Consider the following 12,312-nt stretch of genomic DNA (forward strand, 5'->3'; position numbering starts at 1 on the left):
GTCGCCTGGTTCAGGGCTACACAGCCTATCTGCACAGAACCATCCGGGAGACTCCAGGAGCCCGCAAACCCAGAAGCAGGACAGCCGGTGGACTGGGACAAACAAACACATTAAGCAAAACCAACATGACCTGTTTAACTAATCACATTTTTAATGATAGCTTGGTTAATATCTCTACCGAGACTGCCACACCCAATTCAACCGCTGACATCAACAGAAGTTGTAAAACAGACATAGCCAGTGAAGACCTTGTGTCAAACAGAAGCGATGTGGTGAACAGAAAGACACTCAACAATATGTCTGGATATAGCAGCGATGAGGGTCTGTTGGTGATTGAGCCGTGCAGGAATGTGAGTCACAAAGTGCAGCATCACCCCTGTGAGTCTCCGGCCATACAACAGGCTTTGGTGATGCGTATTATTAATGCTCAGGACCTAGAGCGGAACAGAAACTTTTTCCAGTTCCCGGAGAAAGTTCTCCACAGCCTGCTTAGGCAGAGGGACAACTTTGAGCTGAAGACAAATTAGACAGAAATTCACAGTGGCAGTAACTAAAGTACATTTACTCCTGTGCTTTACTTAAAGGTGCTGTAGGTAGGATTGTGAAGATCCAGGACTTAGCCAAAAAATTTGAACATTGACAACTTCTCAGTCCCTCCCCCCTTTCCGCTAAAGCCCAAAACGGTCTCGTAAGCCCCTCCCCCCACAAGGGAGAATGAATGCGTGTGCATGAGCAGTGATTGACACGCAGTTAGACACCCCCCCCCCGGCCCTGATTGGTGCATCTGAACAGGGAGCGGTGGATTTTTGCAAATCTCACTACAGGCTGTAGGTGGAGCCAGAGGAGCCAGATTTTTGTTTTTTAATTACCTGCTTCATGTAGTTCTACTGGAACATAGGGTCAGTTTCAGCAAATATGACAGAAAGTTAGTTTTATAAGGCTTAACCTACTGCACCTTTAAGTTCAATTTGAGATACTTGTACTTGAGTCTTTTCCTCTTTGCTACTTTCTACTTCTACTCCGCTACATCTCAGAGTGAAAATACTTTTTACTCCACCACATTTACTTAACAGCTTTAATTGCTTAACAAATTAAGATGTTTGCATGAAAAACATATGAAGAGTTTTTAAAACATGTTTTTTTTTTTTTTTTATAAATTAAACAGTTTATACAAGTACAACTGAAACAATATCTCGATTGAGAGAAAATTTATTAGCACCTACTGATCATTGTTTGTCTTTTTCAATGCAGAGAGGCCAAACATTTCATGGTTCCAGCTTCTCAAATGTGAAGATTTACTGATTTGTCTTTTAAAATGAATATTGTTAACAAATTAGTAATAATGTTGAGATTTGGACTATTAGTTGGACAAAACCAAACATTGTAAAGGTGTCACTTTGAACTCTGGGTAATTGTGACGCCATTTCTCAATATTTTTACTAACCAAACAATCAATCAATTAATTCATCAGCAGATGGATACATACTGAAAATATTCATTAGTTAATAGTTCAAAATGAGCTCCAGCTCAACCAACTCCAACAGTAAAATCCTGCTTTTACATTAATGCTGAGTAATAATAATCTAATGATATATATAAAACAGTCACAGGAGGCTTTCTTTTACTACATTTTACTTACAGACTTTCATTGAAAGAACATTTTTAATGCAGAACTTTTACTGTAACAGAGTTTTTTTTACAATGTGGTATTAATACTTTTACTGCAGTAAAGCATCTGAATACTTCATCCATTGGGAATGGTGTGGGATTAAATATTTTATTGATCATGTACAGCCACATGCTTTAATGTGTATGTTAGTGTATGTTGTATTATTATAGATTACCAGCATTATAAAAAGTAATTAAAATGAGCTCCCACCTTTACCAGCTGCAACATTAAAGTGATGAACACACTAATGCATCAATAATTATAATCCAATTATGTATATTATTCTGCATATTAAGTACTTTTACTTTTGGTACTTAAAGTATATTTTTGATGCTAATACTAATTTTGAATGCAGGACTTTATAGTGGTAGAAAGCTGTATTGTCATATTGTAAACGCATCTAGTCTCGCATTGCCAGACCTTACTGTTTGTGAACATAAACATGGTATATAAAATAATGAAATTACACAGATATTCAGAGCGCCCATAAGTTCAATTATTCAATATTCTTTGCTGGCCCCTGGCATATATTATGTTACTTTGTTTTGTTTCCTTTGTTTCTCCTCTATCGCTTGTATGTATATTTTCTCATGTGTCTGGTTAAACAAATAAGTAAAGTAGTATTGTTTATATAGTCTCGCACTGCCAGCCTAGCCTGCCAGACCTTAATGCAAAATCTATATTGTCCATTATCAGCAACCACTCATCCAATGTTCCAAAGGCACTTCCTGTTTACTAATCTGATATCATTTTAAAAGGCTAACTGAGAAAACATTGGAGAACCCAATGTTTAATATGTATATTTCCTCATGTGTCTGGTTAAACAAATAAGTAAAGTAGTCTCGCACTGCCAGCCTAGCCTGCCAGACCTTATGTTTATATCATTGTAATGCTTACGGATAAATAATAAAAAAGATAACAGGAAATGGCCGTGCGGGGCGTCATCACGCCTCCCGAACTCCCATTTGAAGAAGAAGAAGAATAGTTTTTGAACCTCCCTCCCCTTTTTCATGTGAGCTGATGATGACACGCGGCGCAGCGTGAACAGTTTTAACTTCCGCACACTAATATGAACAGGACAAGCCCAGACTACTGCTCGGCGTTCACACAATAGTTCTAACAAGGTACGTGTTGTCTAATTAAATACTTAACTATCACCATATATGTTTTAAAACTGGCTAACTTATCAACCTTAGCTCGGGTAAAGTTAACGTTAGCAGCTGGTTGCGGCGCTGTAAAAACAAAGTGTCGTAGCGTTAATTAATTGCTATTTAACTAAAGCCACGTCATGAGAACATGTTATAAAGCTGCTATATTTACAACACAGCAGTTTAATGAAACTAGCGCCCAACTTTGCACTGTACGAGAACTACTGAGAGGGGTTTAACAAAACTACGTAGGTTAGCTAATAGGCTAAAATGCTAACATCATAATAACCAATCAAGGAGCAGCGTTAGCTAGACTACGTCATTCCCGAGAGAAAAACTACATAACGTAACTTAAAATAATAAAATATTGCGCCATTTTGTTGTCAGTGTACGCCGAATAATGTAGCATTGCTAATGTATAACGTTACACTGTTTGCTGGTACGGTCCTTTTATACATTGGCTGCTGAAGGGCTAATTTTACACGACATTAAAGGTGAAAATATAACATTAATACGACTATGACTCAGGTAAACGTTAGCAAGCTGTCCCTTTGTGGCCATTGTTCAAACACACAAAGCATTAATAATGTAACCGTAATGAAGTCAAACCAGAGACTGTGTAGAACCGAGACGCACCAACATTGAGCAATGGAGCTCAACAGACCGCCCACCTTTTGAACGACTCTGGTTCCGGAAGTGATTTTCCCCATTCATTGCTCAATTGACGTTTTAGAAAATGCTTGTATAACGAGTTTTAAGCCTGGGACCAATCCAACCAGGCACGAGATGTAGCGGGACCATAAAACATTTGATTCCACGCAAAAGAACATTTTGAAAACTGCAAAAAAAAAAATGCAAGGGTACAAGACTGTGTACAAAACGATGGTAGTAATGAATGTTTTTTTTTTTTTCTTCCGGAATCACACATATCTTTTTCCTACATCTGTGTTGCGTGGGTTTCACCACTGCCACGCCCATAGAAATACAATGGGAAGAAAGGCCATTCCCATTCAAATCACCGTAGTAGAATGGTCAGAGTAGTCAACGAACGAGCCATAACGTCACGAGGCATAGAGAACCAGCCACTAAATTAGTCAAATTTAACAATTTAGTGCTTTATCCACCCAAGGCACATTGCTATCGCTAGATGAGTGACAACTTAGTGCCGCTTGTTTTCTGTGACCGGTGTGGGATCATGGCAGAGCCAACTAACTACCCAATTGTCCGCTGGCTTGTTGGTTCCGCTGTATTTTCATGTTGCATTGGTTAAAAAAAAGAGAGGGCAGAACAGACATTCTGGAAAATGACCCGCAAGCTGCATCGGCCCGCTCTCCTCCCAGCGAGCTGCGACACACTTTACGGCCCCAGTGACAACAATCACTGTGTTGTTTCGTACTAAACAAATAACCACGGCAAACATCAATGTCCTTTCTATCCATTTTATTTGTATGACCACGCCTCTTTAGAAGATTAGCGGCAAGTGTGTCCTGTGAGAATCGCTTATCTCTAAAAGGTTTTATAACTTTTCATGGTGTCAGAGAAACAGCCCTGTTTTCAGCTTTGTGACGATGCATTTTATCAGCTGATCCGAGAGGCTTTTTAAAGACTTGATTTATCTTAAGAAGTTGAGAATCTTCTCAACACATGAAGGAACACTTCATCCTTCAGTTTATCACAAACATTCAACATCAACACATCTGGAGATACGTGGTTTTCACTGGACAGGAAGGGGATGAAAAACTGTCAGACTAATGGAGTAGTGGAGTAAAATGTACAATTTACCCCTGAGATGTAGTAGAGTAGAAATAAAGTAGCATAAAATGAAAATACTCAAGTAAAAGTACTTCTTCCACCTCTGGTACTCAGATTTTACTTAAAGGGGCTGTACTCAACATAGCCTGGCTCCGCCCTCTTACTTACTTCCGCTCAATTTTCATTTCCCTTCAGTACTACGTCTGGGTTTGTGGTATATTCTTAGGTTTTCTCCGGTCAAATATTTGTAGGTCCAATCAGCGAACAGAGGGAGTGGCTGAGAACGATGACGTTGAGGACGTGCGCTAGAAAGATGAGAGCGAAGCCATTCAATCCGTTGTGGCAACGCTGCCGAATATCCAGAAGTTAAAGCCCGAGCAAGAACAATCTTTGCAGAGTTTTGTTGGTGGCCATGATGTTGTGGTCCTCCTCCCCACGGGGTTCGGGAACAGTTTGATTTTCCAGCTCGCTCCGTTAGTGGTGAAGGAGTTGGCTAAGGCTAACGCTAGCGATGCTAATGCTAAATATAAGCCGATAGTTGTTGTCGGTCTCCCCTCTTGTTGCACATGTGCATGACATACGTCACGACCAAACGTTAGCGACTGGTTAGGGCAGATCCAGAGTGACTCTGGGCAGATCCAATAGTTTTAAACTTCAACAGAGTACCCACCTTTAAGGAAGTTAACACTTGTCAATGGAGAGCAGCCAGACTCTCTGTACAAATGAAATGTACGAGAGTCTGTTAGGACCAGGCTAGTACTCAACATTCAGAACATTAATATAGTGGTAAACACATATTTGCTATGTAAAGATAAAGTGAAGTAATGGTGTCCAGAGCAGAGAATGAAGTCACACTCCCTCTACTGAAATAAATTACAGAAATTAGTTTTGAGTTTCTGCAAGTTGCTTTTCATACAGTGAAATAAATTAAAATCTGCAACATTTAAATTAAATTCACTACAGCATGTTTTGCAGAAAGGATTTCAGTAATTTATGCAAATGTTCTTACAGATTTGGCCAAAATGTCAGACTCTGACTCTGACTGGGAAGACATCAAAGACCGGATGAATGCTGTGAGTTATTAAACCAATAATCAAAATAAGAACATTTAGCAAAGTATTGTTTTCTGTATAGTCTTGATGTCTTTAATGAACTGTTTTTTTTCCCCTCAGAAGTTATTTTCCAAAAATACAACAATTGTCGCCCTCCGTCCATCAGGTAAGATTTAAAGGCAACCTATTATGCTTTTCCGTACTTTCTGTCATTTTTATAATGTTGGATTTTCATGTTAAACGTAAAATTCAAATAATGAGGTAAACATATTTCAGAGAAATCCCCGTGAGCTGAAACGTTCAGATTTCCAACTGCTTTGAACGCTCCGGTTTCAACAGTTTTTGTGTCACGTAACATTGAGCCAGCGTTCTCCGGCCTTTTATGATTGGTCATCAGGAATTATTATTATTTATTTTTTTTAAAGCTACTGCAGTGTTAACATTGTCGCATGTAGCTACATGCTAACAGCAGTAAAAGATGTAATCTTGGCTGCCAATGTTGTTTAATTCTCTGACTGCCGCGGACAGGGACATCCAGACTCTGATAAATTACGTTCGGGGAGCTTTCACAGCGGTGTGGCCGTGGTGTTACTACAGTTATTAGTGCAGTTAATCCCACGGCAAGACCCCCAGCAGCAGGCTACTACTAACGATAGACTCTGGGCCGGAAGTGCAACGTTGTTGATGCGGTCATGCACGCGGCGCAAGACTTTCACAAGGGGGAGGGGCTGGAGGCCGATGGTCTGTGTGCACTGCAAAAAATACACTGTTTGGAGAAAAGAATTAATTCAGATTTTATCTACCTGGACGATGCGCCCACGTAGAACCTATGTATGGGAAACACTGCTGAATATTTGGAGCCTCTCTTGCTGGCGGTTGAGATAGGGAATTCTCTATGCTGCTCTCAGGCAAAACTAAGTGTATTTTCTGCATGTTTTTGTTTTTTAGAGGAGGTGTTTGAACGATGGAGTCGTATTGCTGTTGATATCAGAAGAGATGCTGGGGAGCGAATGAGAGTTTGTGCCTTCTGGCTTCCCATCCTGTTGCAATGGGAAGAGTCCAGCATTACTGCCTGCTGGGCTTCAGAAATAGGCCTGATCAACTCAAAGTAAGTACATATTGGCCCGCCGATATATCGGTCGGCCTCTAAAGTAAAGCTATGATTGGAATTTGAATTTTTTTATATATAATTTTTGAAACCTCCAGTTATTAACACTTTCAATCTTCAATGTTTAGATCTTCTGTTGTTCCATCACCTTCTAGGGACACTGATCTAACTCTGAAGCAGCTGTCGAGGATTGAAACATTGGAAGCAATCCTTAGAGCCTTGGAGAAAGGAACTGTAAGTTTACTTTTTTGGTATGTCAGCCTAATCCAGGAACTAAGGAACCAGATGAATTTAAACAAGGAACTAAGATTGTTCTTTTGGGATAATAATGAAAGTTAATAATGCAGGAATACATATAGTCTGATTATGGAAGTTATTTGAGATTACGAACTCTATTTAGCCCTGTAGCATTACTGTGTTACATTGCATTACTATGCAATATTTAATTTTTAATACTTTTGATAACTGATAATTCCGTGCAATTTCATTACTGTTCAATATCATTATTTCACACTGCGTATCACACTGTATACAAACCATATTTATCTTTCTATTTTATATATGTATATAGCGTCTCAGAACTGTGCACCTTACCCCCTTTTCTTTTGCACTACTACAACAACTCATGTTGGTACATTTCTCCTACGTACATGTTGACACTGGAAAAGGAGTGGCTTCGATCTCGTTGTAGATGTGTATAATGACAATAAAAGGCATTCTGTTCTATAGAGAATGAGACTAGATTTGGTTCGACAGTCTAGCAGACTGCCGTTGATATTTTGACACTAAACTGCTTGTTTGTTCTCTGTTCCAGGTGAAGAAGAACCAAACAAAGCAGGTTATCTTGATAAGTAACATGTTTAACTTGGTAAGTCTGCAAAAGAGTAATTACGTGCAGTGAATATGCAAGAGGTTTACAACGAATAGAGTAAAAGCAAATGTATTTTAAACAATGGCAAAGGGCCTTTCTAGCTTTTGGTTTGTGATAATTAACTCCATTTGTTTATTTATACATCATAAAACCAATTCTAAAAGAGACAGGAAGCACATTTAAAGATGCTACGACAGCTCCAATGTACTCTTTTTACTTGTTTTTGTTATAACTCTGGCAGCTCCATTTTGTACCCTTTTAGTGTTGTAAATACCTACGGGTACTATCACGGCCTACGTAATGGTCAATAGCGATAGAGTTGAATGGTTCTCTATTTAACGCATTTATCTGACTTTGTACCATCAGCGTTCCCCAGAGGTTTTGGATGATGCGCTGCGTTGGTTGGAGCGAACAGGAGAACCTGGTATCCGCCATTGCGTCACGGATCTCGGCCATACACACACCTGCTTCCAAGCCCTGCACCTTATCTTCACAGAGTGTAAGACACAAAACCATTCAATAATGCATCTCTGACATTCTGCTCTGTTTTCTCGACATTTCTAGTAATTCATGTAAAGAGGAAAACCTAATTTTTGGGGGCATTTAGTGGATTTCAGGGTCTATTTGTTATTCTAAACTCAAATAAATCTCATTGTACAGCACATAAATATGAAGTGTTTGATCATGTGTGTGAACCCTGAAGCCGGTTAGAGCTCTTATGTTGATAGTAAACACACACACACTCCTTTTTATTTTCAATCAGTTGCCAAGTATATTCATGAAATGGGTACCAACTTGGAGAAGACGATGAAGTCACTAATGGCTCAACCGCAGGAGTATCAACTAGAGGTAAGACACTACAACGTGATGTGATATAACTGGACGTTTGTTTACTGGGAAATCATTTACAAATATCTGATAGTAACTGCACATGGTTTGAAAATTAAGACATGGAGTAACTATAGTAATTATGTGAAATGTTTTTCACTCTAGACGTAAGTATTCGCAATATTTGAAAGTGATACACACACACACACACACACACACACACACACACACACACACACACACACACACACACACACACACACACACACACAGTGTCTAGCATCTGTAATCACAATAAAACCTAAAGTCACAGTCAAACTGCTTCTTTAGCTTCAGTAATGTGACATAAATCTGCAATACGGAGCCGTAGATGTTGGCTGCTAATGAATGCCCAACATTTCCGGATTTTGCTGCTTCATAATAAAAACATTCAATTACCAAAATAACGGAGGACTTTTATTGTGAAGAACTTATAGGCAATGAAACCGTTCACACCCGGGGCTTTGACCACGCATATTTCCGTCAACTCCAGACTTTTGTGAAGTAGTTTTCAGCGCTAGTCCGTGACACCATGTAGCTGAGCTGAGGTACAGACGAAATTATTATTATATAATTATTATAATTATCGGTTAAAAACATGTGGCAACATATCCCCGGTGTTAAGAGGCCCGCCGCGGAGTCAGCATTAGCTATGAATGTACAAACTGTTGAGGGCCAAGTAAAGAAAAAGAGAAGGTAGCCTACTATTCTGCATTGACAAATCGCTGAAAGCTGCTGCTGTTTTCATCCTGTCTGCTCTCTGCTGCTCAGTTCCACACACACACACACACACACACACACACACACACACACACCCACCCACCTCCACGTGGTGGATGCAGGAAAAACCAGAGATGAGACGTACACGATGACCTAAATTGAGGACAGCTATGCTTGTTATTGTAAGTGTAATGATAAGTTAAAGTCCAATAAGTACTTTATCAAACCGTATGAATGTGTGTCCCAGGCCAGTGTTAGGAACTAACACTGTTAAGATCAACAAGCCACTGACAGAAATGTTCAAATTTGATTCATTCAATAAATTATTATTTTTTGTCTTAAATCCTTTTTGGAAAGCTCAGCCCAGAATAGTTTTATTCTCGCCCAAAATAAGTTTCCTTTTTATTTTTGAAGAACTATACAAAAAAGCAACTTTCACTGTCTCTCGCAACTTCATTGCAACAGAAATACAATCACAACTTTTATCGCAATTTTTTTACAAAAGCTCCCGCAAAATCAGGCATTTTGGGCCGCAACAATCTCAAAAAAAAAGGCACCAAACACAATTGTACCATGGTCTCGCAGGCTTTTTTTCACATCACTTTTTATTTGCCTATGTTAATAAAATATGTATTAAATAATAAAAATAATGTATTGAAGCAATTCAAAATATGCTAGTGCACTTTCTTCTATAAATTTGAATTCTGGAAAAAGTGGCTGGTAAAAAATATTAAGTGGCTTTTGAAAAAAGTTCATTTCCCACCCGGGCCTCCACCCATACCTCCCTCATATTCATTGTTAGATCAGGAGGAGGAAGAGGGAGGAGGAAGAGGGAACAATCAACAAAGTTTTTGCCAAGAGCAATAGTTTTTTTGGGATTCAAACACGCACATCCTGCAATGATATCACACTGTATGTGGCACCAAGTTCAAGATGAGTTGTCAAAATTACTTTAAAATATTCAAATGATTTTTTTTTGACCTATGGCCGTGCAGGCGATGCAGACGTTGCTTCTGGACCACCCGAGGAGGACAGGCTTTGATCCACTCTGTTTATCTTACTTGTTAGCTATTATTGATTTGAAATGTGTACCATGTACCTCATCTGTCCATGCACCACACTGCCAGTTGATCTAAGAGCATTTGCTGTTATTTCTTAGATGGTCTCGCTTTGCCAGACTTTCCTCCACAGCGCTGCGGAGGAAGGTTTGGCGAGTCCACACAGCATTCCGAGACAAACGTGCTCTGATGTCCTGTTTACACGTACATGGTTAATTTGAAAAACGTAGACATTTCCCTTCGTTTGTGCCCTTCGTTTACATGCAAACGGAGAATTCGCCTCTAAAAACGAGTCTTTCTAAAACCTCCGGCCAGAATGGAGATTTTGGAAATCTTGGTTTGCACGTTTGCGTGTAAACCGAGACAAACGGAGGTTTAGGCAGCCGAGAAAGAGGAAGTGATTCGTTGCTATTTTCGGGATTCTGATTGGCTAACGTGGGCTTGAGCTTCTCGTTACACTGCCACCTACAGGTTTGGCGCGCTCTTGACGGCATATATACACGGGTACATGTAAAGGAACACTTTTCCGAAAACTGACAGCTGTGCACAATGTTATTTTTGAAAACGGAGAGGTTGAAATGTCCGTCTATGAAAATAGCAGTCTACATGTAAATGTAGCATGAGGGGAATTGCACATAATAAGGGATAGCCAGGGATGTCCATGTTATCCTGGATGAATTGACTTGGTTGCACAAAAGCTCCTGACCAGGCTAACAGCCAATGTTTGGCAAACCGTTGTGATGCGGTTTGCAAGGCTCCATTTTCCGTATAACAATAGCCTAGTTCATAGAGCAACAGGGATTCAGTGAAGCTGCATGAATTTGGACACAACCTACAGATCAAATGTTTGATTTTTTCCCATGTTTGTCCTTAAATGTTTGTGGGGTAAATGTGGGAATAAAATATTTGATGTGATGTGTTCCTTATCCAGAAAAGTGAAGAAATGAAGAAGAAAGGAAATGAGTTCTTTCAGAAAAAGCAATATGAAGATGCTGTGAAGTTTTACTCCAAAGCCATCAAATATTAGTGAGTACTATTTTAATATTATCTTTAAAAGATTGTCTCAGATATGATTAATCAGTGTTGTTCTATTCAGTACGCATAATACATTTAAAGGTCCAGTGTGTAACGTGTTCAGTTGTTCATTATCAAAATCTGTGTTGTCCGTTCACAAACTTATCCTTTTTTCATGAATATTTACCACCACCATCAATTCCAAGTATTCCTTTTGGCTTGAAATTTTACATTTGCATTCGCATGAACTGGGGTAGACGCTCCATATTCATGCTCCATCTTGAAATACGTTAGCCGGTAAGGGACATACAGGACACACTGCTCCGCCTTTCGCGTTTTCGCTGTCACATGATAAACTCACAGGAGCTGCTAATGCTGCTAATGGGTATCGTAGCTTCCCGGCCCCGGCAAGTTCGAAGAAGGAAACCACTCTAGACACACTCCAGACAGCATAATACAAACTTAGTGCTTCAGTTAACATTGACGTCTGGCTCAGGTCGGGTTGGCACATAAAAAACAGAATGCCTGTCGTGTTTTGTTTGGGCTTAGTTACTACTCTCTAATTCAGACAGAAATATGCAGCCCAAGCTGTTCACTTTCACTGTCGCCACTCCCATGCGCTGGTTCACACGGCTCTGCCATAGAACGTTAGCCTTGCTGCCAGGTAGCCCCTGGTGCCGTTAATGTATATTTGCATTTAAAAGTCTAGAACTCAAATATAAATGCCCCATCTTTTCAGACGTATTTCCAGAAATGTCTTATATTCAGGCTTATACAGTATAATGGCCCTGTCCTTGTAAAGCTTAGGTATTTCTGTTTTTGTTGGCACTGTCTAATTAATTAATACATGAAGGGGACAGATTATTAGAAACGCCTCAATAGTACAAAACCACCCAAAAAATGCCTGATTTAATACAAAAATGTTTGAGTATTTTAATATAAGTTTCACAAAGACAGGATTCATTGCAGGGCAGTTGTATTAGGTTGTATAGGTGTAACTAATTGGCAGATCTGTGTACTTTTTTTTTTAAACTATAATTTATTTCTTCTCCA

The 12,312-nt window shown here is 39.4% G+C and overlaps 2 protein-coding genes across 5 annotated transcripts in view; both read left to right on the forward strand.

Moving 5' to 3' along the window:
• LOC116055983 overlaps positions 1–645 on the forward strand; it is a 3,392-nt gene extending 2,747 nt beyond the window's left edge. Inside the window, exon 3 of the mRNA XM_031308077.2 lies at positions 1–645. This exon is cut by the window's left edge and continues 67 nt beyond it. Within this exon, the coding sequence (XP_031163937.1) occupies positions 1–527 (527 nt within the window). The 3' untranslated portion in view covers positions 528–645.
• A 1,999-nt stretch (positions 646–2,644) lies between these two features.
• ttc3 (tetratricopeptide repeat domain 3) overlaps positions 2,645–12,312 on the forward strand; it is a 35,777-nt gene continuing 26,109 nt past the window's right edge. For all 4 annotated transcript variants that reach the window (XM_031308045.2, XM_031308049.2, XM_031308046.2 and 1 more), the window contains exons 1-9: positions 2,645–2,793; positions 5,581–5,642; positions 5,742–5,787; positions 6,570–6,729; positions 6,885–6,963; positions 7,544–7,597; positions 7,967–8,099; positions 8,364–8,449; positions 11,177–11,271. In XM_031308045.2, coding sequence (XP_031163905.1) covers positions 5,592–5,642; positions 5,742–5,787; positions 6,570–6,729; positions 6,885–6,963; positions 7,544–7,597; positions 7,967–8,099; positions 8,364–8,449; positions 11,177–11,271 — 704 coding nt within the window. In that variant the 5' untranslated portion in view covers positions 2,645–2,793; positions 5,581–5,591. The remainder of the gene's footprint in view (positions 2,794–5,580; positions 5,643–5,741; positions 5,788–6,569; positions 6,730–6,884; positions 6,964–7,543; positions 7,598–7,966; positions 8,100–8,363; positions 8,450–11,176; positions 11,272–12,312) is intronic.

This window comes from Sander lucioperca, chromosome 13 (genome assembly GCF_008315115.2).
Source record: "Sander lucioperca isolate FBNREF2018 chromosome 13, SLUC_FBN_1.2, whole genome shotgun sequence".
NCBI lineage: Eukaryota > Metazoa > Chordata > Actinopteri > Perciformes > Percidae > Sander > Sander lucioperca.